The sequence below is a fragment of the Phyllobates terribilis genome, unplaced genomic scaffold, assembly GCF_046119375.1.
Source record: "Phyllobates terribilis strain yellow unplaced genomic scaffold, ASM4611937v1 Scaffold_4__5_contigs__length_816908805, whole genome shotgun sequence".
NCBI classification, from domain to species: domain Eukaryota; kingdom Metazoa; phylum Chordata; class Amphibia; order Anura; family Dendrobatidae; genus Phyllobates; species Phyllobates terribilis.
In genome coordinates, this window is record NW_027362764.1 from 140,996,980 (window position 1) to 141,023,189 (window position 26,210).

Here is a 26,210-nt window from a genome sequence, read left to right on the forward strand (position 1 = left end):
ATAATTCACTGGAAATATTCCAGGCTTGTTGGAGATGAGCTCATTCCCACAGAAAAGTACCAGCAGCAAGCTAAGAAGATGGTGGCCTCTATCATCATAAAGAAGTTAGCTCGTTGTCAAGGAGACCGACCACCACTGCTGCCTACCTTGTGAACACTGTGTTGAAGCTTGCAAAGTGTCATGGGTTTACCATGACAGAGAGGAGCCAGAAGACCGCAGCGTCTGATTTCTCCCACTCCTGCAGTCATTAGAATCCTTTCGCCTTCATATTAATTGGTGCAGGGGTTAATCTGCTCAATTGTGAGCTACTGGAAGATTAACCTTGGTATAGGCTCTCAGCAGATTTGTCCCGTGCATCTCACCTACAGTGTAACGTTGTGCCCCAACACATCAGACTGTCGCCTACTGTGGAAACCTTGAAAAGGAAGCTAAAGACCCACTTCTTGTGACAAGCATACAATCTGCCGTAACCCTCGTTCCAGCATACCGTTGCATGACTAGCTGTTCCCTGACCTACTGTATCCTCACCCATTCCTTGTAGATTGTTTATGCTACCTCGCGGGCAGGGTCCTCTGTCCTCTTGTATCGGTGAGTCTCCAACGATGACCCCATTACACATTTAAAGCACCCCGGAATAAATGTCGCTGTAATAATAATAATAATACTTATAGTACTTGTACTCTGGGTTAATTCATGGCACTTTCCAGGTGTCTACCCCTAATTGGATGTGTTTTGGCAGCTTTTGGGCCCCTTTGAAGGTGTTGTATATGCGTTTTTTTATCCCCCCCATTGAATCCTATGGCGTTCGGAAATGTTCGACGAATATTTGGCAAATAATTTGGCGAACATTGCATATTCGGCAAACATAATCCAAACCAAATATTGAAACATTCGCTCATCTCTAGTAATGGGACATACACCTTCCAAAAAGTTTAACTTTTGTCTCATCAGTCCACAGAGTATTTTCCCAAAAGTCTTGGCTATCATCAAGATGTTTTTTGGCAAAACTGAGACTAGCCTTTATGTTCTTTTTGCTCAGCAGTGGTTTTATTATTGGAACTCCACCATGCATGTCATTTTTGCCCAGTCTCTTTCTTATGGTGGAGTCATGAACACTTAACTGAGGCAAGTGAGGCCTGTAGTTCTTTGGATGTTGTTGTGGGGACTTTTGTGACCTCTTGGATGAGTCGTTTCTGCGCTCTTGGGGTAATTTTGGTCCGCTGGCCACTCCTGGGAAGGTTCACCACTGTTCCATGTTTTCATCATTTGTGGATAATGGCTCTCACTGTGGTTCGCTGTAGTCCCAAAGCCTTAGAAATTGCTTTGTAACCTTTTCCAGACTGATAAATCTCAATTACTTTGTTTCTCATTTTTTACTGAATTTCTTTAGATCACATCATGATGTCTAGCCTTTGAGGATATTTTGGTCTACTTCACTTTGTTAGCCAGGTCCTAAACTCAGCTTCCCAAAGAAGTGATAAACCACAGTTAATTTATGCTTTAAGGGGATGGGCCAATCACTTTTTTCACACAGGGCCCTGTATGTTTGGATTTCTTTTTCCCTTAATAATAAAGGCCTTCATTTAAAAACTGCATTTTGTGTTTACTTGTGTTATCTTTGTCTAATATTTAAATTTGTTTTACGTTCTTAAACATTTAAGTGTGACAAACAAGCAAAGGAATAAGAAATCATGAAGGGGGCAAATAATTTTATACACCACTGTATATGAAAAATGTAATAAAGATAAAATTGACATCTATGTAGGATGGGTGGTATACTAATATATTTAGAGTTAAAGGGGTTGTCCGGTCCAAATCAATGTCTGCAGTCTCTCTGTGTAAACGTGTAAAATGTGCAGCGCTGCATTACAAAAGAAAACTAAATCCAAAGTTTAGAAACCTGAATTATACTTACAGTTTGAATCTGAGCGGCTTCAGTAGAGAGTCTTGTTGTTAAAGCTCCAGTGTTATTTTTCTTGTCATCAAACCAGGATATTTCCTAACCAATAAAAAAATACCGATGTTATAACTCGTACACACAGAGATATTGAACCTTCCTGTTGACACTAACCTGACGCAACATTGCTTTGAATGCCAAATGCCTTAGACGCATAGTGAGAACTTCTCCTGATCTTCCAAACATGAAACCCTGATCAGTAAAAACATGTATTGTTTAAAGAACAAGATATTTAAAACAATCAGTAACTCTACAATGATAAAAATAAAAATTGGTTTCAAGAGAACCTGTCACATTTTCCGATCTGTGGACAGAATGGTATAGAGAAGGAGAAGCTGAGCAGAATGATATACAGTATGTCAGAAAAGGTTTAGTATAGCTTGTATTTTATTCATTGAATTCCTTGGTGATTGTATATGAGTCCAGTGGACGGTCCTACTCAGTCATTGACAGCTATTTCTGCATGTAAAAGTCATACTGGGAACACTGTCAATCACTGAGTAGGACCGCCCACTGGACTCCTAATTACAAATAACAAGGAATTTAATGAATAAAATACAAGTTTCACCGAAACTTTTCCCACAAAAATGTATATCAATTTGATCAGCTCCCCTTTCTTATTCACATCCTACCTGCAGATCAGGCACAATTTACAATGTGACAGGTTAATTTTAAGGAGGCAATATAATATTAATAATAATTAGCAGAAAATGCACAAACCAATAGACTATATAAAAATATAAATTAAAATCTGACCAGACATAAAGGAATTGTGAAAGATAATTTCTTAAAAACCATTGTCTGTGCGGCCAACTCCTCAAACCCTCCAGCACTTCTACTGCTAAACTATTTTCTTTGCATTCCACATTATGAACTGAGACTATTATCCTACTTTGCGGAGACAGACAATGCCATGCTGTGAACTGCTAAATGGAAGATCATTGAATCACCAGCTGTTTACAGTACTTAATGGAAGCTGTCAGCAGGTTTTTGCTATGTAATCTGAAGACGACATGAGGAAGGGGTTAACACACAGATTTCAGCGATGCCTCTCTTATCAAGCTCCTGGTTTTGTTTACTTGCAATGATTGCTTTAGCACCAGGAGCTTTTCATTGCTGGGACACAGCAGTTCCTGCATTTTAGTCCAACACCCCCCTCCTGTGATGGTGACGCGCCCCTGGGCCTGTGTCGCGCTGCGTTGCGCACGCGGGAGCTTACCCAGAGCCGGATCTCTTGAGGGTTGTAGTCTCGTGGCGGTGACCTGGTCCGTGCCCAGGGAGTCAAACTGAGCGGCGATGTAACAGCGGTAGATGAGGACGACTACGCCACCCGTTGAATGCAGCTATGGAGCTGCCGCTGCAAGACAGTCCGCTGAGGCCGGTGGATGGATGGTGCAGCGTAGATGGTATAACCCCCAACGGGAGGGGTATGGCCTCAGGGAAGCAGATGTGGATGATGGGGGTAGCAGGAACCACTCAGAGACGGTGCGGTGTAATTCAGGGTCTTTACTGGTAACAACGATAGACCCTCCCGGAGTACTTGCTAGTGAACGGGGCCTGGTCAGTCCTTGAGCAGATGGGATCTACCCTGGCCAGGCGGAGTTGTAGGCCTCCCAAACTGACTGTACTCTTCTGGCTACCTTGCTAGAGGCGGGTATAAGTAGCCCACGTCCCTGAGTGTACCGTGTGGTGCTCACCCGTATGGCCAGTGACTCGGGGCCTTCTAATGGCTTCCGCTCCACGATGGCGGTGCTGGTCCCACGCGTGTGACCGTGCCTTCGGGTTTCTGGGCCTGAGGACCTGAAATCCCCTGCCGATCGGCTTCTGCTGCTGGGTAAGAGTTAGTCCCCACAGCCTCGGACGCCGGGTCCGGTAAGAAAGCTTCTCAGTCAGGGCGAGCTCTGCAGCTGCCAGCCCCTGACTTGTAGTAGTATTGCTCCCACTGAGCTTCTGCTGTTTCTTCCTGTGACTGTTTCTTGTCTCTACTCTCCTTGACTCACTAACCCTGCCTCAGCCCAGGGTTTATACAGGGGAAGTTCTTCCCCTCCCAAGACTGGGCAGGAGGTGTGGCATGCACAGGATCCCTGACCAAAGGACCTCCCACCTGCTCTCAGACATAACATTACATTACTGTGGAAAACCAGACCCCTGGGGTGCCACATTCCCCCCTAGTGAAATTTAGTACTCCGGGACTAAACATATTTTAGAAAAAACATAACAAGATATAACAACAATAATAGTACAATAAGAAGAAACACATAAAGGTGGTCACGGCATGTCCGTAACCGGGTGTAGTCTTTGAAGAAAGCAAGGTGTCCATTTCACCAAAACAGGGAGACGTAACCAGGTAGGGGTCTGTCCTACCCCGAGTCCTTAACAGTCTCTAGTCCATCCTGGGTTACGCTCCAACTATGTACAAGGATTCCCGGTAAATCCACCAAGGATTCCTAAAAATAACTGGAAACACAAAATTATACACAAGCAACAATACACAGATAAACATAAATAAAACAATTTATACACTTCAAATCCTCCAGCGTGCGGGTAACTGGCCTCTAGTGGCCCTAGTGGACCTACGGAGCTGACTGTCTGGCCCTGAACTACAGGGTGTAGGAGCTGTCAAGGGTAAACTGGGCAGCTGTCTACCGGCTCTTTGTCTCACTAGGGGTACGGCAGGCTCACTATAAGCAGAGGGTTGATCCTCCTGTCCTGCTTGTGTGGAGTCTTCTGCCTCCTGGACCGGCAGTTCTTCCAGCTCTACCTGTTGCTCCGTAGGTGCTTGGGATGCTGGTTGGAGGAAGGTGAGTACGGGTACCACAACTGCACCATTGACTTGAGTCCAAGACCGAGGGAAGTCCCCGAGCACAGTACTAACCATATCTTCCCTTTCCTCTACGGGTCGATGGTCTTCTTGTTCCTCTTCAGGGTTCCTCAGTTGTTCGGGACACTTCTTCAGGTGGTCCCGGGATACAATGGCTGTGGTTTCCCCTCCGTCTTTACTGATGGTACAAACCTTCGGGTTCTCGTGGCTTGAGGGCAGTACGGTGTACGGGTCCTTCTCCCACTGGTCATCCAACTTGTGGAGCCGTCTCTTCCTCTTCAAGACCTGCTCTCCGGGTACCAGGGGAACAGCGGGAGCATACTGGTTGTAAGTTTTCTCTTGTCTTTCCCTAGCCTGACAGAGACTTCGCTCCACGCTCTCCTGTACTCTCCGGTACTGCTGCTGCCTCTCTGTGTCCCAGTCTGTTTCTGGTGAAGTGTCCTCGGGTGTCAGGACTCCCATTTCCAGGTCAACAGGTAACTTACCAGGTCTTGCCCTCATTAGGTAAGCCGGGGTACAGTTGGTGGAACCTACCGGGATGTGGTTGTATAGGTCCACCAGATCGGGCAACTTCTCAGGCCACAGACTGCGTTCTTCCAGGGGCAACGTTTTTAGAAGATCCATTACCACCTGGTTCATTTTCTCACAAAGTCCATTAGTTTGCGGATGGTAGGGTGTCGTCCTTATCTTCCGGCAGCCATACAGATTGCAGAATTCCTGGAAGACCTCCGCTTCAAAGGCAGGTCCCTGGTCCGTCAGCACTTGGTCCGGGTACCCGTGTGGACGGCAAAAGTGCTGCTGGAAGGCTCTAGCTGCTGTTTGAGCCGTTAAGTCCTTGACGGGGACGACAACCAGAAACCGGGAGTAATGATCCACGATGGTTAACGCGTAGACGTAGCCACTTCTGCTTGGGGTCAGTTTTACATGATCCAAGGCTACCAGTTCCAACGGTTGCCGGGTGACGATGGACTGCAGGGGAGTCTTCTGGCTGGCACGGTCCTTCCTTCTCAGGTTGCACGGGCCACAGTCTCTGCACCACTTCTCGATGGTTCCCCTCATGCCTACCCAGTGGAACCGCTCGCGCAGCAGGAACTCCAGCTTCTTCCACCCGAAGTGTCCAGCTCCGTCGTGGTATGCCTCCATCACCATGGCTGCGTCTCTTCGTGGCACCACTACTTGCCAGAGTAATTCATGCGTCCGGGAGTTAACCATTCTGCGGCGCAACTTCCCTTTGTAAAGGAACAGTCGACTCTTCTCTGCCCATAGTTGTTTGGCTTCCTCCGGAGCGTCTGGTTCAAGGCAAGCCTCCGGCCGAGTCAGCATCTCCTTCACCAGTCGGACGGCAGGGTCGCTGTCTTGCGTTTCCGCCCAGTTGTAGTGGGGTAAGGGGTTCAACGTAGCAGCCTGCTTACTCCTTACCCGGTGGGAATACTGGATAGTCCCATGACGGTGGAACGCAGGGAGTTCAACTTCTTCCAGTCCCTCCGGATCTTCTCCTCCGTCTGGCAGGTTGGGCATCCTGGACAGGGCGTCCGCGTTGGTATTGGAGCGTCCTGCCCGGTATTTGATTGTGAACTCGTAGTTGGACAGACGGGCCATCCACCTCTGCTCCAGGGCACCGAGTCTTGCCGTGTCCAGGTGTGTCAACGGGTTGTTATCCGTGTACACGGTGAACCGGGAAGAAGCGAGGTAATGCTTAAAGCGCTCGGTGACTGCCCATACTACGGCCAGGAACTCTAACTTAAATGAGCTGTAATTCTCGGGGTTCCTTTCGGTGGGTCGCAGTTTTCGGCTGGCGTAGGCGATTACTCGTTCCTTCCCCTGCTGGATCTGGGACAGTACGGCTCCTAGCCCGATGTTACTGGCGTCGGTGTAGAGAATAAAGGGCTGGCTATAATCCGGGTACGCCAGGATTTCGTCCCCCGTGAGGGCCATCTTCAGCTGGCGGAAGGACTCTTCTTCCAGCTCCTCCCATTTGAAGGGCGGCTTCTGGTTCTTGGCCTTCCGGGACTGGCCTATCAGGAGGTCTTGCATAGGTGCTGCCTTTTTGGTGAAACCGGGAATAAACCTTCGGTAGTAGCCTACCAACCCGAGGAACTGCCGCACTTCTTTTACGCTGGAGGGGCTTGGCCATTCCTTAATTGCGGTGATCTTATCAGGGTCGGGAGCCACTCCGTCAGCGCTCACCACGTGTCCCAGGTACTGCACCTTTGGTTTCAGGAGGTGACACTTGGAGGGTTTCACCTTTAGGCCGTAACTTGCCAGAGCTTCGAACACTTCCGCCAGGTGTTTCAGGTGGTCCTCATACGTCTTGGAATATACGATGACATCGTCCAGGTACAACAGGACCGTCTCGAAGTTTCTGTGGCCCAGACAACACTCCATTAGTCGTTGGAAGGTTCCCGGTGCGTTGCAGAGTCCGAACGGCATGCAGGTGAACTCGCTAAGTCCCATCGGGGTGGTGAATGCGGTCTTCTCCCGGTCCGCCTCTGCTACAGGAACCTGCCAGTACCCGCTAGTGAGATCCAAGGTAGAGAAGAAGTTAGCAGATCTTAAAGCAGCCAATGACTCCTCTATCCTTGATAAGGGGTACGCATCCTTGTGTGTGATACGATTGATTTTCCGGTAATCTACACACATCCTCATGGTGTTGTCTTTCTTTCGGACTAAGACTAGTGGAGCTGCCCAGGGGCTACAGCTATCCCTGATCACCCCAGCCTCCTTCATGTCTCTAAGCATCCCCTTGGCGTGTTGGTAGTGTGCAGGGGGTACGGGTCGATACCTCTCTTTTATGGGAGGATGGTCTCCCGTGGGGATGTGGTGTTCTACCCCCTTGACTCGCCCGAAGTCTAACGGGTGTTTACTAAACACTCTTTCGTACTCTTGAACCACCCGATAGACTCCCTGTTTCTGATGTGAGGGAGTGGAGTCAGTACCCAAATGTAGTTGCTGACACCAGTCCTCCTTTGTTTTCTTAGAGCCGTTACCTTCCTCCGGGTGAGATGGAGGCAAGGGTTCCACAGATTGTATAGCATTTTGGTTAATGGTATATAATTTGGCTAGCGTGGCATACCGGGGCAGGTACACTTCCCTCTCCCCGATATTGATTATGCGAACGGGCACCCTCCCATGGCGTACATTGACCACCCCCCGTGCTGTCAAAATGGTGGGCCTACTGTCCGAGTAAACTGGTTCTACCATTGCCTGGTAATCTCTACCTCTCAGACCAATAGCTGCCCGGCACCAAATCATCATTTCACTTTTTGGGGGCATGGCAATAGGAAAAGGGTCACACATTCTTACGCTACCAATCTCACCGCCGGAGAGTTCCACCTGTTGCCGTCGCATCAGTGCCCGGATCTCTTTCTGGAGCACCCGCTGCTCGCCGGAGCTGGCGTTCTTGGCAACCTGCTGTAAAAGGAAAATCACCTCTGCAAGACAATTTTCAATTACATTAGTTCCTAGAGTTATCTTTGGGTGACTCTCATGTTTGTCAATATCTACAATGATCAGTCCCTGTGCTGCCAGTTCGACTCTACCGATTTTGATGGTCACCTCTTTAAATCCGATCTGTGGCACGGGCTGGCCATTGCTGGCGATGATACTCAAGTCGTCGTCAGGGTAGCGGGTAATATCCGAGTCATTCCAGTACTGCTTAAAGAGCACGTACGGGATGGTGGTGACCTGTGACCCGGTGTCCAGTAGGGCACTCATGGGAATGCCATCCAGTACCACAGGCAAGACTGGACGTCCTCCCACATATCTGTCGCGCCAGTTCGATGGGCCTGGTGATCTTTTTCCTGGGGGTTGGCCCTCTACCCCAGGTTGTGCCCGTTTAAAGAACAGTACCTTGCCATATGTCCAGGTTGATTGCAGCGGCGGCAGATGGGTCGTCCGTCCTCGCTGTATCGGTCACTGGGTCTTCCTCTGGCCGGTGGGGTCCTCCTTGGTCGACGCCACGGGATGTCCTCCGGTCCGGATGCCAGCTGGATCTTCCCTGGGGTGGAAGCCTGTAAAGACTGCACAGTTCGGGTTAGCGCAGCAACGCTCTTAGCTAGCTCTTGGACCTGATGGTGTAGGTCTGGAGCCGGGTCATTGTCCAAAGCCTGCGCATCAGCTCCCACAGGCCCTGCCAACAAGGGCGCCGCCTCCTGGTGGTAAGTGATAGCAGGGCGCTTGTGGGTCACAACGCCACCCGGTGCCGGTTCTCGGAGCACCCGGATGGCTCTGTCCTTGAACTGTGCAAAGCCCAGATGGGGATCCTGTAAGGCCATTGCCCGCAACTGGGTTCGGTGGGTATTACAATACAGTCCCTCTATAAACTGTTCGGTCAACAGCCTGTCCTCGTTTCCCACTCCATCAGGGTCGGTCTGCTTAATGGCCCTCAGGGCCTCTTGTAGGTTTAGTGCATAGTCCCTTATACTCTCATGCGCTCGCTGCTTGCACCCGTAGAATCTAAGCTTAATCTCGGCTGAGGTGCGGGTATCAAAGGTGTCCTTCAGCCGGGTTAGTATCCCTGCGACAGTCTTCCTCCCAGGTGGCCAGGATTTTACTTCCCTTTTGGCTGCCCCGGTTAGTTGGGCCACCAGGATGCTCACTTTTTGCTCTTCTGTGAGGGGGTACACCTGGAAGAGGCTATCCAGCTTTTCTCTAAAGTCATGCAGGGTATGTGACTCCCCTGAGTACTGGGGTAGCCAAGCTGCTCCCGGGATATAGGGCATGGTGAAGGGCATAACTGCAGCAGCGGTAGCGCTGGCGGGGGTTGAGGCAGTGAAGCTCTCCTCCGTATCCGACATCTTCCTCCCCCCTAGTGGACCGTGGCCTACCTTGCGATGATCCTCTTCCGTAGGCCGCGGCTCCGCAGTGGATCGTCAGGGTTGAGGACCTTCCGTCGCGCTCCTGTGACGTCGGCGTCTGCTGGGCTCCTTCCAGGACCTTACGCAACGTCCGGACGTGAGGCGAGCTTCAGTTCTCGCACGCTTTCGGAGTCCACGCCCCTCTTCTTCCCGCGCGGCGTCCTCAAGATGGCGTCCAATGGCGGGAAAACTCCACGGATGGCGGGAAGAAGGCAGAAGATGGCGCCGGATGGCGGGAAACTTCACCGATGGCGGGAAGAAGGCTGAAGATGGCGCCGGATGGCGGGAATCTTCACCACAGGTAAGTTTGAAAAGTCTCTTTTTCAGGCACGCAGTACCCGGTGGTTGCGGGCACGAAATCCTGCCGACTACGCCAAAGTTGACGCGCCCCTGGGCCTGTGTCGCGCTGCGTTGCGCACGCGGGAGCTTACCCGGAGCCGGATCTCTTGAGGGTTGTAGTCTCGTGGCGGTGACCCGGTCCGTGCCCAGGGAGTCAAACTGAGCGGCGATGTAACAGCGGTAGATGAGGACGACTACGCCACCCGTTGAATGCAGCTATGGAGCTGCCACTGCAAGACAGTCCGCTGAGGCCGGTGGATGGATGGTGCAGCGTAGATGGTATAACCCCCAACGGGAGGGGTATGGCCTCAGGGCAGCAGATGTGGATGATGGGGGTAGCAGGAACCACTCAGAGACGGTGCGGTGTAATTCAGGGTCTTTACTGGTAACAACGATAGACCCTCCCGGAGTACTTGCTAGTGAACGGGGCCTGGTCAGTCCTTGAGCAGATGGGATCTCCCCTGGCCAGGCGGAGTTGTAGGCCTCCCAAACTGACTGTACTCTTCTGGCTACCTTGCTAGAGGCGGGTATAAGTAGCCCACGTCCCTGAGTGTACCGTGTGGTGCTCACCCGTATGGCCAGTGACTCGGGGCCTTCTAATGGCTTCCGCTCCACGATGGCGGTGCTGGTCCCACGCGTGTGACCGTGCCTTCGGGTTTCTGGGCCTGAGGACCTGAAATCCCCTGCCGATCGGCTTCTGCTGCTGGGTAAGAGTTAGTCCCCACAGCCTCGGACGCCGGGTCCGGTAAGAAAGCTTCTCAGTCAGGGCGAGCCCTGCAGCTGCCAGCCCCTGACTTGTAGTAGTATTGCTCCCACTGAGCTTCTGCTGTTTCTTCCTGTGACTGTTTCTTGTCTCTACTCTCCTTGACTCACTAACCCTGCCTCAGCCCAGGGTTTATACAGGGGAAGTTCTTCCCCTCCCAAGACTGGGCAGGAGGTGTGGCATGCACAGGATCCCTGACCAAAGGACCTCCCACCTGCTCTCAGACATAACATTACATTACTGTGGAAAACCAGACCCCTGGGGTGCCACAATGGCACCTCACTGTCTATGGACATTGTATATACAGAGCCTGGTGGAGGTGGGGAAAGCTTTCTCAGCTCTTCTGTATTAGTAAGTGTAAAAGCTCTGAGTGTGTCTGTACTGCACCCAGTAATCTAAGTGATAAATCATTGGATTCAGATTCTCTTTGCCTTCATCATGCTGCTCTCAGATGAGCCAGCAAAAAACTACTGACAGATTCACTTTAAAGAAGTCTCTCATTAACTTTTTTTCTTCTAAACCTGTAACAGTGTAAGTGTTAGTATAGTGTCAGTGTGTTAATATACTCACCGACTGCCATCTTCTCCAGTATCCAGCGCTGTTCTGCTCCTCTTCTGAATCACGTGATGGCGATTCCAACTCTCTGGATTATACTGCGCTTTATGACCGGGAAGTGCCTTTTACAATTTAACCCTATGGAGCATCAGAATGAGAATCCATAGGCTTACATTGTAAATAGATGATAGAGCATAGTATGATCCATGGTTTCTGAATCACTGTCATGAGACTCAGAAGAGGAGCAGAATGACACTGGATTGTGGATAAGACAGCGATCAGTGAGTATATTAACACACTGACACTACATTAAATTAACATATACTTCAGTTTTAGGAAAACAGTCATTGGGAGTGCTTTTTTTAAAGTAGATCTATAAACAAATGAAACCTTTTATTAATAATTCACTTATGTAATTATTTTAGATAGTTTTAGTTTTAGACAGATACTGACTGCTTTTAATGTCAGTACTTATCCCAAAAACCTTTTCAGCTTTTCAGTGATCCCTCTGCACTCTGTATGTTTCTAATGTGCATGCGCAGGTATTTGGGCTGAGAACAAGAAGAACAGGGGTTCCTTCTTCAGAGCAATGTAATGGAAGTCACTATTGGAACGCAGCTGATTGTAAGAGCAGAAGAGGAACAGAAAGGGGTCAACATTTTTGGTTTATTACGGCATCTATCATTTCAGTGTGCTCCACTCTGCATCAATATCAGTATATTGCTTTCTGCCCTAAATAGCGTAATCTCATGATAATTGGTCAGATCGAGCTGTTTAAGGAACAGAGTATCAGGAATGAAGGGGGATTGTTTTGCTACTGTCGTGGCCATAGTTTCACTTTATTAGGACAAGTTTTCTCTGAAGCTCCATTGCTCTTTAATCTGCGTGACTGTCACACTACTCTCAGCTCTGAACAGCCCCATCATTACTCTCAGAGGGTTTTAGAGAGACTTTGACACCTGTGTCCAATTAAAGTGAAACTATGGCGCCCACAGTAGTGCAATGATTAACCTTCATTCTACAGGACTGAACATGATCTTTCTGTATAAATCTATACATGCGGATTTTATGCGGTTCAATGCAAGTCAAATTGATTGTGCTGCGGAGTTTTTTCTCAATGATAATCCGCAGCGGAAATTTCCGCAGCATGTGCACAGCACATGCGGATTATCATTGGGAAACATGGCAGACATCTTAACAAGCGATTTTAATGCGTTTCCGCGTCGGAAATGACGCCGCGAAACGCATTAAATCCGCATCGTGGGCACACAGCCTAATGAGTGAGATCGATCCAGCGATAACTTATGAGATCACTGTTAAGAGTAGAAAGATCACTTTCTGTGCTGTGGAGTGACCTAGCGCCGTTCAGTATCCTGGGGACTTCAGGTCCGGTTGACTTGCAGCGATTTTTCAACCAAAAGTCGACAGTTTGCATACCAAGCACATGACTGCGTGATACACAAATTACTTTGACTAATGATTTTTTAATAAATTATATTTGGAAAGTACAGGATGTTATTTTTGTCATTACTAACATAATGAAATAAAAAGTAGCAGTGAAATCTGATGAAAGCTACTTTTTAAATACAAAAAATCTGGGTTCATAGACTGTTATATTGGTAACTAAAAAAATATTGTATAATTAAAAGGATCATCAACTTACCTGTAAGAAGTAAGTAAAAAAAGATACAACACCAATTACTGTAAATATAATACAATATAAATCGGATTCTCTTTTTATTCTATCCAGATCATCATATCCAAAGAGCTGTCAAAACAAGAAAAATAGTTATCAGCCAGGATGTGGAAAACAGAGGAGAAAGAAAGCCTCGGCATACAGGAGGAGATCTGAAGATTGGGTGATAACAAAACACACTGCTTATGGATAATATGGTTGGCAGGTATCTGTTGTTTCTGCACAGCATCGCTAAAATACAAATAATTTCCAATTCAATTGATTATTTAAAAGTAACTTTACAATGTTGTCATAGTTTGATCTATTCAAACGTTGTAAAAGAAATCAAAATATTATCCTTTTCACATCACGTACAGGAGATTTATTCACCCCTATGTCTTCTTAAATCAAAAGGAGGATGGGAACATGGCTACGTTTAAGAATGGAGCTCCTGTACATCATGTGATTGGGTGGTGAAACATAGTTAGGGCTGATGGCTGAGTTTGCCTATTGAACTTTGATTCTTAAATGCCTTTAACCCCTTTACCCCCGAGGGTGGTTTGCACGTTAATGACCAGGCCAATTTTTACAATTCTGACCACTGTCACTTTATGAGGTAATTACTCTGGAACACTTCAACAGATCCCCCTGATTCTGAGACTGTTTTTTCATGACATATTGTACTTCATGATTGTGGTAAAATTTCTTCGATATCACTTGCGTTTATTTGTGAAAAAAATGGAAATTTGGCGAATCAGAGATATGTCACACAAAAGAGTTAATAAATAACATTTCCCATATGTCTACTTTACATAAGCACAATTTGGTAACCAAAACTTTTTTTGTTAGGGAGCTATAAGGGTAAAAAGTTGACCAGCGATTTCTCAATTTTCCAACAAAATTTACAAAACCATTTTTTTAGGGACCACATCACATTCGAAGTCACTTTGAGAGGTCTTTATGACAGAAAATACCCAAAATTGACACCATTCTAAAAACTGCACCCCTCAAGGTACTCAAAACCACATTCAAGAACTTTATTAACCCTTCAGGTGCTTCACAGGAATTTTTGGAATGTGGAAGAAAAGATGAACATTTAACTTTTTTCACAAAAATGTTACTTTAGACCAAATTTTTTTTATTTTCGCAGGGGTATCAGGAAAAAATGGACCCCAAAATTTGTTGTGCAATTTCCCCTGGGCACGCAGATACCCCATGTGTGGGGAAAAACCACTGTTTGTGCGCACGGCAGGGCTCGGAAGGGAAGGAGCGCCATTTGACTTTTTGATTGTAAAATTTGCTTGAATAATTAGCGGGCGCCATGTTGCGTTTGGAGATCCCCTGATGTGCCTAAACAGTGGAAACCCCCCACAAGTGACCCCATTTTGGAAACTAGACCCCCCAAGGCACCTATCTAGATGCCTAGTGAGAACTTGGAACCCCTAGGTGCTTCACAAATTGATTCGTAAAAATGAAAAAGTATTTTTTTTTCCACTTTTTCATTTTTTTAGAATCAATTTGTGAAGCACCTGAGGGTTCAAGTGCTCACTATGCATCTAGATAGGTGCCTTGGGAGGTCTAATTTCCAAAATGGGGTCACTTGTGGGGGAGCTCCACGGTTTAGGCACATCAGGGGCTCTCCAAACGCGACATGGTGTCCGCTAACAAATTGAATGGAAAATCGGCTCAAATTGTTAGCGGACACCATGTTGCGTTTGGAGAGCCCCTGTGTGCCTAAACATTGGAGCTCCCCCACAATTAACCCCATTTTGGAAACTAGACCCCCCAAGGCACCTATCTAGATGCATAGTGAGCACTTGGAACCCCCAGGTGCTTCACAAATTGATTCGTAAAAATGAAAAAGTGGAAAAAAAACACTTTTTCATTTTTACGAATCAATTTATGAAGCACCTGGGGGTTCCAAGTGCTCACTATGCATCTAGATAGGTGCCTTGGGTGGTCTAGTTTCCAAAATGGGGTCACTTGTGGGGGAGCTCCAATGTTTAGGCACACAGGGGCTCTCCAAACGCAACATGGTGTCCGCTAACAATTTGAGCTGATTTTCCATTCAATTTGTTAGCGGACACCATGTCGCGTTCGGAGAGCCCCTGATGTGCCTAAACAGTGGAGCTCCCCCACAAGTGACCCCATTTTGGAAACTATACCCCTCAAGGATTTTATTAAGGGATATAGTGAACATTTTGAACCCAGAGGTACGACACAGAATTTGATAACATTAGGTCATCATATTAAATAAGTTGTCATTACTCTTGAGCGCAAGTGCTCGATACTTGAGTTTGCATCGGGTACTCAGGTATGCACCATGTATCAAGGGTGCTTAAGTGAAATGCTCGAGTCCCCGCCCACATGTTTCACGGTTATTAGACACCCCAAAAAAACCATGCGGGGATCGCTCGTGCATGGCAGGCAATCCCCGCGAGGTTTTTTTTGCCGCGAAGCATATGGGGCGGAGACTCGAGCACCCACGATACTCAGTGCATACCCGAGCACCCGATGCAAACTCAAGTAGCGAGCACTTGCGCTCAACAATAGTTGCCATATCGTCATTTTTTTTTTTTTTTACTTTTGAAAAAAAAAACAACCCCAGCCCTAACATTAGCACAACCCCAACTCCAGCCCTAGCGTTTATTTTTTACGCCGTTCCTTGTGAGGTATAAGTGATGAGATTACTTTATTCTTCGGGTCGGTGCAATTACAGCGATACCAGAATCATATTGGGTTTTTATGATTGACAGCTGTCACACACTAAAAGACATATTTTGTAAAATCTAGTTTTCGCATCGCCATATTTTGGCCGACAGAGTCATGTGACAGCTTCTTTTTTGCGGGATGAGTTGACGTTTTTATTGGTGCCATTTTCAGGCACGTGACATTTTTTGATCGCTTTCTATTCCTATTTTTGGGAGGCAGAATAAACAAAAACCAACAAATCAGGAATTGTGTTTTTTTACATTTTTTTATTCTGCTCCGGGTGTGGTAAAATTGATAAGGTAGCTTTATTCTTCGGGTCAGTACGTTTACAGCGGTACCACATTTATATTGTTTTTTATGTTTTGGCGCTTTTACACAATAAAAGCTATTTTATAGAAAAAAATATTTTTTTGCATCGCTTTATTCTGAGAGCTGTAACTTTTTGATTTTTCGGATGATGGAGCTGTATGGTGGCTTGTTTTTTGCGGAACTAGATGATGTTTTCCGCGGTACCATTTTTATTTATATTCGTCTTTCTGATTCCGTGTTATTCCATTTTTTGTTTGGCGGTATGATGATAAAGCATTGTTTTTTGCTTTGTTTTTTATTTTTATTTTTTACCGTGTTCACTGAAGGGGTTAACTAGTGGAACAGTTTTATAGGCCAGGTCGTTACGGACGCGGCGATGCCAAATATGTGTACTTTTATTGTTTGTTTGTTTCTTTTTCATAATAATATTTATTGATGGGTACATTATATTTTTATTTTTAGTGGATTATTTTTTTAATTTTTTTTTATATTTTTACAATTTATTTTTTTCACTTTCTGGGAGTTTTTTTTTACTTTTTTACCTTGTCCCACTATGGGACTTTCACTTTTTTTATTCTGATCGCCTGCATGGCACAGGAATGCAGCACCATCAGCTGTGTCACCATCAGCTGACACCCGGCGGCGATCGCGCCCGCACAGCCTGTGTGCGCGTGCGATCGCGATGACGTACTAATACGGGTCAGGCTCTTAAAGCCCAGGGCACAGACGCGTATTAGTACGTCATGGGCTTTAAAGGGGTTAATACTGCAACTTTTGTGAGTAAAACAAAAAGGAAAAATTCTTGCCCATTTCACGGCTGTATTCCACTATTGTCTCTGCTTCTTAAATCTTATATACAGAGATAGGAGGAGAAACGTTAGAAAGAGCAAGGCAGAGAAACTGGCCGGCATGATTGTGTAAACTACCATGGTTGTATTGGGTGGCAAGTGGTGACTCCTGGAAGTCTATATTCCCCCGTTGTTTATTTGAGTTGCAGCCGATAAGACTGTTGACATACTTTAAGAAATGGAAGGACGGTGATTCTGTCCTAAAACCTTTGTGGCTTCTCAAAAAGTAGTTGATTCAGTCCCGGTCGAAAAACTGTGGTTTTGGTTTTTTACACTTGTTCTCGGATATTTCCATCCATCAATTTTCATTCCTCTCATGCAGTCATCTGTACACTGTGTTCCAAATTATTATGCAAATAATATTTTCTCAGGTTTTCCCGTCTCATGCTGCACATAACACATCTGCATCTCTGGCTGCTATGGGCACAAAAGGGGACAAACTTATGGTGTGGCCCCCATGCTCCCCTGACCTCAACCCCATTGAGAACATCTGGAGCATCATCAAAAGGAGTGTCTATGATGGCGGGAGGCAGTTCACATCTAAGCAACAGCTCTGGGAGGGTATTCTGTCCTCATGCAAAACAATTGAAGCAGAAACCATCCAAAACCTGACAAATTCAATGGACGAGAGAGTTCAGAAGCTCCTTTCGAACAAGGGGTCCTATGTGCAAATGTAACATCACCTAGAATAAAGTTTTGAGTTGAAAACTGTTTGATTTCAGTTTCTAATAACCTGCTAATGCTTACAATTTCAAAAATGACCATTTTTTTGTTCTTTATTAAAATGAAAAGGTTGAAAACTCTGCTGTGCATAATAATTTGGAACATGCATTTTGAGTGCAGTTTGAGTTTTTTATTTTTTAAAAAATATACTGTTATCATAGGCAGTTTGTACAAAAACCTTTCAATTGTACTCTAATAGTTATTTGACTGGAAAATTACAATGACTGCAATTCATATAGGTAATTTGGGAAAATCTGAGAAAATATTATTTGCATAATAATTTGGAACACAGTGTAGAGGACTGATACTAATAAGGTCTTCTGTGCAGAAGCTAGAAGAGCACCCTCACATACTTTGTAGAATCAAGAGGGTCATATGAGAAACTCAACTCTTTTTAAGAAGAAGAGAATGCATCCCGTGTCACTCTTTACATGGTTCCCAGATTGGAGGTTATCACGATGTGTGGGCTGAGTTTTCAGAATTAATGAGGTTTGGAGACTATAAACAAGGTTTTTTATCCACACCAACTCATTTTGGAGACGACTTTATCAAGGTAAAGAATACAAGATGTGAATGAAAAACCTTGTTTAAAATGCTCCAGACCTCATTAATCATGCAGCCCGCACATCATCATAACCTCCAATCTGGTAAAATGCTACCTGGAAGAAATTTTTCTCGAGCCACGGGGCTACAGCTATGGCATATTAGGCTTCTATAGGTGTTGTGTCCTCACACAACTCTTACAGATGAGCACTACTATCACTCTCACTCCCATTCTGATCCTTACGGTACAGCCCTATCTGTGCACTTTTGTCCCATCCAGACCACTTCACTCTTTACATGGTTTCAGTATTCTCTGTACTTCAAGTCTGATAGGATATTCTAATCAAAAGAAAATATGTCTTCGTAACATATTCCCTTTAAAGTAGTTATATGGATTTGTTTACCAGAATAGTATTAGTACTGGTAGTATTATTCTTTACACTGCTACCAAGGTTAGTGAGACATTTTCTGCCATTGTACTTGGATCTCCTAATTTACTTACAGCAATCACTTTGGCAAAAACGATGCAAAATGCTGGGTGACCTCCACCATTTATTATTGATGCAAGAATTCCAACCATAATATAAGGCCATTCAGACTGGTTAAGCTTCAAAAGTTTAATGAATGAAATATTGGGTAGACTGTCCTGGAAAAGAAAATAGTGCAGACATATTATTATCTTTCATACTATTATATTTGTGGAGTTGCCAGGCATTGCTAAAACTTACTTTGAATCTACAATGAATAGCACAAAAACATGATAAAATATCCCTTATAAACTCTAAAGACCATACCATACACCTACCATAGCCATCAACTGAAGGCTTGTTCAACCAACAGCTATTAATGTTAATTTCCCATATGTTAAATTCTTCTTTCCCCCAACTTCATCAGTCAGAGGAGAATTGAGAGATCTCCATACGCATAAACTTGTCAGTCCCTCCGACTTTGCTCATGTGTGTATGGCCACCTTTACGATGATTCTCATTGATGGTCAATTACTAAGGGGTTCTGTGAAACATTGGGTTTAATAGAAATGATTATTATTTATTATTATAGCGCCATTTATTCCATGGCACTTTACATGTGAACAAGGAGGTATACAGAGCAAATACAATTACAATAATCTTGAACAAAAAGAGTTAGTGACTGGTACAGGAGGAGAGAGGACCCTGCCCGTGTGGGCTCACAATCTACAAGGGATGGGTGAAGATACAGTAGGTTGAGGTAGAGCTGGTCGTGCACAGGTATGGTGGAGCAAGGGTTACTGCAGGTTGTATGCTTGTCGGAAGAGGAGGGTCTTCAGGTTCCTTTTGAAGGTTTCTACGGTAGGCGAGAGTCTGATATGTTGAGGTAGAGGGTACCAGAGTAGTGGGGATGCACGGGAAAAATCTTGTACGCGATTGTGGGAAGAAGAAATAAGAGGGGAGTAGAGAAGGAGATCTTGTGAGGATTGGAGGTTGCTCATAGGTAAGTACTGGGAGATTAGGTCACAGATGTATGGAGTAGACAGGTTGTGGATGGCTTTGTATGCCAAGGTTAGGGTTTTGTACTGGAGTCTCTGGCTGATGGGAAGCCAGTGAAGGGATTGACAGAGGGGAGAGGCCAAGGAATAGCGGGGGGACAGCTGGATTAGTCGGGTAGCAGAGTTTAGAATAGATTGGAGGGGTGCGAGAATAGTAGAGGGAGGCCACAGGGCAGGAGGTTGCAGTAGTTGAGGCGGGAGATGAAATCAAATTGATATAATCTGTTAATGAATTAGTAATAAGCCTTTATGGGATTGTCTACTACAAGGACAACCCCTTCTCAATGACCATGTTCCCCTATGGAACATAATGACAGCCTATTTTTACCTTCAGTGCCAGTGCTATTTGAACACTGTTGGTGCCGGGTCTCAAGTGACATTGCAGCCAGTCAGCAGGGGCTTCACGCTCACTTCCTTTAGATATAACTGACATCCAGAGGAAGTCAGAGAGTAGCAGCATCTCTCACTTCTTGCAGATGTTAGTTTCATGCAAAGGAAGTGAAAGTGATTGGCTGCAGGGTTCACGTGACATAACAATCTCTCACAAGTTCCGGGAGACCTGGTATCAACATCACTGGAAAGTCACCGGCAGTGGAGGCGAATACAGGCTGTTATTATTTTCCATGGGGGAGCAGAGCATGATAATTAAGAAGGGGCTATTTAAGTAGTGGATGTAATACCCCAGAGATGGGTATCACTATAATTGTATGTATTGTTACTCGTAATATTGGAGTTTAGTATTATTTCACGTAAGAATTGGTTTAAGTGACACTGTATTTCAACACTCATTGCAGCAGCCCAGATAGTGATAAGCTAGGATCCTCACTGAGGCAGTTACTAGGCAGATGGCTTAGTCAGTGGAGCCTCTGGGTTTACTAAGAAAAGCTGCAACCGTTATTTCAGTCAGAGTTCCAGTGAACATCTCAGAGGACAGTGGGGACCAGCCAGTGAAGCAGCCAGAAAACATGTGAGGGGATTAATTTTCCCTCATCCCAATGGGCTGTATAGGGATGAACTGACCCAAGAAAACCTGTAGGATAGCCTGAGGACTAGCACCCTTGAGGCAGATGGAATGCCCTGGTCTGCACGGCAGCCTTAGCCTACTAGAATACTACGTTGTGGAGACAGTAGGAGTACGGGCATGAAGGGTAGTCCCCCATAATGAAGATGGGTAACAGGAGTCTTGCAACATAATGAAGGTCAGAGGAAAACAGGGATATGGGGGTCCGCTGAGGAAAGTCACTCCAGTGGGATAGAAGAAGACTCTATCTTGTCAGCTTGGATAACAGGATAGGCTTTGTTCACACCTGCTGTTTATCACACCTCATATATGCCATTTCCTGCATCTGTCACTAAACGCCCATCTGAGGAACTTTGTCATCTGCACATGTTATGTTGTACCATCTTATGGCTGTAATTCATCTTTCCGGCTGTGATCCTTTCTAAGGCTGAACATTTACAGTAAAAGTTTTTATCTGTTTTTAAAAGCACATCTGCCTCCTGACTCTCCTGTTACCCTCTGCGCCTACATCACGGGAAACGCAACCATTGCCACCACACAAAGAAGAGGGAACAGTAAATGCAGTGTTAATTTCCCGCACACCCGTAGCCGTGTGCCCATTATTTATTTTTACTGTGCACCAGAGCGCCAGGCACCGGGCACGGCCACCCAAAACCCCGTGTGACAGTAAGAAAGGATCCAACCCATGCCCGGTGTACTGGGTGTCCCGGCGCTGCAGGGTGTCACATGGACAACCCCTTTAAGCTGGTTTTAACAAATTTATTACAGCTACATTTTAATGTTTGTATTGTGGCTACAAGCAATATACAGAATACCCTTAATTCTACTTATTATACTAAAGCAAATAAGAACCACCACAGATATATACAGTGGGTATTGAAAGTATTCAGACCCCTTTAAATTTTTCACTCTATATTTCATTGCAGACATTGGTAAATTCTAAAAAGTTCATTTTTTTTCTCATTAAAGTATACTCTGCACCCCATCTTGACTGAAAAAAAACCAGAAAATGTAGAAGTTTTTGCAAATTTATTAAAAAAGAAAAACTGAAATATCACATGGTCATAAGTATTCAGACCCTTTGCTCAGTATTGAGTAGAAGCACCCTTTTGAGCTAGTACAGCTGTGAGTCTTCTTGGGAACGATGCAACAAGTTTTTCACACCTGGATTTGGGGATCCTCTGAAATTCTTCCTTGCAGATCCTCTCCAGTTCCGTCAGGTTGGATGGTGAACGTTGGTGGACAGCCATTTTCAGGTCTATCCAGATATGCTCAATTGGGTTTAGGTCAGGGCTCTGGCTGGGCCAGTCAAGAATGGTCACAGAGTTGTTCTGGAGCCACTCCTTTGTTATTTTAGCTCTGTGCTTAGGGTCATTGTCTTGTTGGAAGCTGAACCTTCGGGCAAGTCTGAAGTCCAGAGCACTCTGGAAGAGGTTTCAATCCAGGATATCTCTGTACTTGGCCGCATTCATATTTCCTTCAATTGCAACCAGTCATCCTGTCCCTGCAGCTGAAAAACACCCCCATAGCATGATGCTGCCACCACGTTTCACTATTGGGATTATATTGGGCAGAGGATGAGCAGTGCCTGGTTTTCTCCACACATACCACTTAGAATTATCACCAAAAAGTTCTATCTTCGTCTCATCAGACCAGAGAATCTTAATTCTCATAGTCTGGGAGTCCTTCATGTGTTTTTGAGTAAACTCTATGCAGGCTTTCATATGTCTTGCACCGAGGAGATGCTTCCGTCGGGCCACTCTGCCATAAAGGTCCGACTGGTGGAGGGCTGCAGTGATAGTTGACTTTGTATAACTTTCTCCCTTCTCCCTACTGCATCTCTGTAGCTCAGCCACAGTGATCTTGGGGTTCTTCTTTACCTCTCTCACCAAGGCTCTTCTCTCACGATTGCTCAGTTTGGCTGGATGGCCAGATCTAGGAAGACTTCTGGTGGTCCCAAACTTCTTCCATTTAAGGATTATGGAGGCCACTGTGCTCTTAGGAACCTTGAGTAATGCAGAAATTCTTTTGTAACCTTGGCCAGATCTGTGCCTTGCCACAATTCTGTCTCTGAGCTCCTTGGGCAGTTCCTTTGAGCTCATGATTCTCATTTGGTCTGACATGCACTGTGAGCTGTGAGGTCTTATATAGACAGGTGTGTGCCTTCAAGTCCTATCAGTTTAATTAAACACAGCTGGACTCCATTGAAGGAGTAGAGCCATCTCAAAGAGGATCACAATGAAATGGACAGCATGTGACTTAAATATGAGTGTCTGAGCAAAGGGTCTGAATACTTATGACCATGTGATATTTCAGTTTTAATTTTTTAATAAATTTTCAAAAATTTCTACATTTCTGTTTTTTTCAGTCAAGATGGGGTGCAGAGTGTACTTTAATGAGAAAAAATGAACATTTTAGAATTTACCAAATGGCTGCAATGAAACAAAGAGTGAAAAATTGAAAGGGGTCTGAATACTTTCCGTACCCACTGTATAGTAATCCAAAGCTAATTTTAGATGGATAAATAATTCCATAACTATGAAAGCTTAATCCCAACTATGAGGCCATCTAAACAGACCGACAATTACCCGACGGACGAGCAAACCACTAGTGCGTTGGGTGCAAAGATTTTCTAGCCGGCTTAAAAATTGCCGTTCTTTGGCAGCACTTCATCCTGTGTAAATGATATTCCCTGCGCACTGAATGATCGCATGACTGGTTGTTCTTTGTTCATGGAAGCACGATCAGCCAGTCTAAGCAGGCTATTAAACAATTCCCAATTGCCTTGCATGTAGCTAATCGGTGGTCGTTTAACAGTCAACTCGGCAAAATCATTTGTGTTGGCAGACATAAAGAAGACTTAGGAAAAAGCAGACTTCCGATAATAAAATCTAATAAAAATGTATTTTTTTTTCTAAAGAAAATTATAAAATATGTTGGATTTTTTTTTCCAGTTGTAGACTTTATATACTTTAAATTTAAATTAACTGTAGAAATAGGTATTATCAAAAATAGGAGCTGAGAGGTAAAAGGTGTGTTTATATACCATAACAATTGGTTCAGAGTAATGTCTGGCACTGATCTGTATATATGTATGTAAGTTTTTATGCTTAGTATCCTCACCACTGAGAGCAATATATTGTTGTGACAGCATTTATAAATCTGAGCAATGTGAATAAATTTTTAATGGAGGGTTCGAGACTGGCTTAAGATAAAAGAAACGTCTTAATATTTGACCTCAAGGATCTGTCCACAACTTAACAATTCTTTCTTAATTTCCAGAGTATTGTAAAAATAAAATAAAAAAATAAATTTTCACCTCCATAATGTGTGCTGTTCCTATGAACTCAGCACTTTGTCCCCCGCCAGTTTCCTGGCATTAAGAATAGGTGGAAAGTGATCGGCTGCAGCCTGCACATTTTGTTTGAGAGGAAGAACCCGTGACGTATGCGCCAGATGTTGCTGCCAAGAGACCTGCAGGAGACACAGTTCTGAGTACGGTGGATCGCAGTTGGTCCAGGAAGTGAATATCTATATATATTTTTTTATTTTAAATACACCCTGCAGCCACTCATAATGGAATATTAAGTATTAGAAAACCCCTTTAAATAAGGATCCAAAGGGCATGCAGGTAATTGAGGTGATAATGAGCTTGTTTGTAAAGAAGTAAAAATCTCATTTACATTAAGGAGGTGATCTTTGGGAGAACATATGGCCTCCATTGGTGCTGTACTTTGTATTGTAATTATACATTAATTGTAATTATGTTTTATTGTATATGGAAATTGTATTACTTATCTTGTGTTGAATTATAAAAAGTAGATATTGAAATGGAATCAGTCACTAGATTTTCCCCATATAAAGTACCAACAGCACCTTTAAGCCCTATGATACAGTAGATCAGTATGCTGTATGTATGTCCTCAATCCCTATGCAAGGTACGAAAAAGATCTTTTATTATACTCACAGACGATCGGTCCAGTCTGATGGGCATCTCTGGTCTTGAACCGGCACCTCCTCTCTTCTTGTGATCGCCGTCCTCCATCACTTCTTCATGTGGATGATGCGTCCTGCGTCATCCACGCAGGGTCCTCCATTTGGCTACTACGTAGGTGCACTTCTTTCTGTCCTGCAGAGGCCAGAGCAAAGTACTGTAATGCGAATGCAAGGGCAAAGAGTGCCAATGACCCATAGGTAAAGTCAGTGCATGAGCACTACAGTGCTTTGCTCTGCCCCTCTGCAGGGTAGAGAGAAGTGTGCTTGTGCAGGAGCGCGATGGGAGAAACTGTGTGAATGGCGCTGTAATGCACACGCCCGGGCTGAGCGGCGTGTGCGTGTAATTGTAGTGATTCCACTGTACCGTACCGGAGAGTGCCTGGAAGGGCGTAACTAAGTGTCTGCCCGATCCGACCAAGATCGCACGACGGCATATGACGCCAGTGCACCAGGGAGGGACCGAGCAGAGGGACCAGGGTCTATTCCAGGTCAGACTCCAGACACGGCTGTTGGCCCACACCGGGGAATACAGGAACTGGAAGGTTTAGGCTGGCACACTGGTATGCAGATGGGGAGGTACTGGCACGTACAACAGGTTGGAGCACAGAGAGGATAGGACCAAGTACAGACTGGGACTTCTGGAACAGAACCTCAGAAGCGGTATACAAACACAGCAGGTTGAGACCGCCCGGAGCGGCGGGCAAGAGCAGAGCAAGACGAGACCGCCAGGAGCGGAGCAAAGGGTCAGAGAAGAGCGAGGCTGCCAGAGCAGCGAGCAAAGGGTCTGAGCAGAGCGAGACTGCCGGAGCAGCGAGCAAAGGGTCTGAGCAGGGTAGGACTGCCGGAGCAGTGAGCAAGAGGGAGCAAAGCGAGACTGCTGGAGCAGCGAGCAAAGGGTCAGAGCAAACTACCGGAGCAGCAATCAAGAGGGAGCAGGGCGAGACTGCCGGAGCAGTGAGCAAGAGGGAGCAGGGCGAGACTGCCGGAGCAGCGAGAAAAGGGTCAGAGCAGAGTAGGACTGCCGGAGCAGCGAGCAAAGGGTCAGAGCAGAGTAGGACTGCCGCAGCAGCGAGCAAAGGGTCAGAGCAGAGTAGGACTGCCGAAGCAGCGAGCAAAGGGTAAGAGCAGAGCGAGACTGCCGGAGCAGCGAGCAAAGGGTAAGAGCAGAGTAGGACTGCCGGAGCAGTGAGCAAGAGGGAGCAGAGCGAGACTGCCGGAGCAGCGAGCAAAGGGTCAGAGCAGACTGCCGGAGCAGCGAGCAAGAGTGAGCAGAGCGAGACTGCCAGAGCAGCGAGCAAAGGGGAGAGAGCAGAACGAGACTGCCAGAGCTGTGAGAAAGAAGGAGCAGAATGAGACTGCAGGAGCAGTGAGAAAGAAGGAGCAGAGCGAGACTGCCGGAGCAGTGAGAAAGAAGGAGAGAGCAGAACGAGACTGCCGGAGCAGTGAGAAAGAGGGAGCTGAGCGAGACTGCCGGAGCAGTGAGGTAAAGGAAGAGAACAGAACGAGACTGCCGGAGCAGTGAGAAAGAGGGAGCAGAGCGAGACTGCCGGAGCAGTGAGGAAGAGGT

General features: G+C 45.8%; 1 protein-coding gene across 2 annotated transcripts in view; it reads right to left on the reverse strand.

Moving 5' to 3' along the window:
- LOC141265126 (ATP-binding cassette sub-family B member 5-like) overlaps positions 1-26,210 on the reverse strand; it is a 762,083-nt gene that overhangs the window by 98,445 nt on the left and 637,428 nt on the right. For both annotated transcript variants that reach the window (XM_073677803.1, XM_073677802.1), the window contains exons 17-20: positions 18,604-18,747; positions 12,955-13,059; positions 2,072-2,149; positions 1,916-1,999 (exon numbers count right to left, since the gene is read on the reverse strand). In XM_073677803.1, the coding sequence (XP_073533904.1) occupies positions 1,916-1,999; positions 2,072-2,149; positions 12,955-13,059; positions 18,604-18,747 (411 nt within the window). The remainder of the gene's footprint in view (positions 1-1,915; positions 2,000-2,071; positions 2,150-12,954; positions 13,060-18,603; positions 18,748-26,210) is intronic.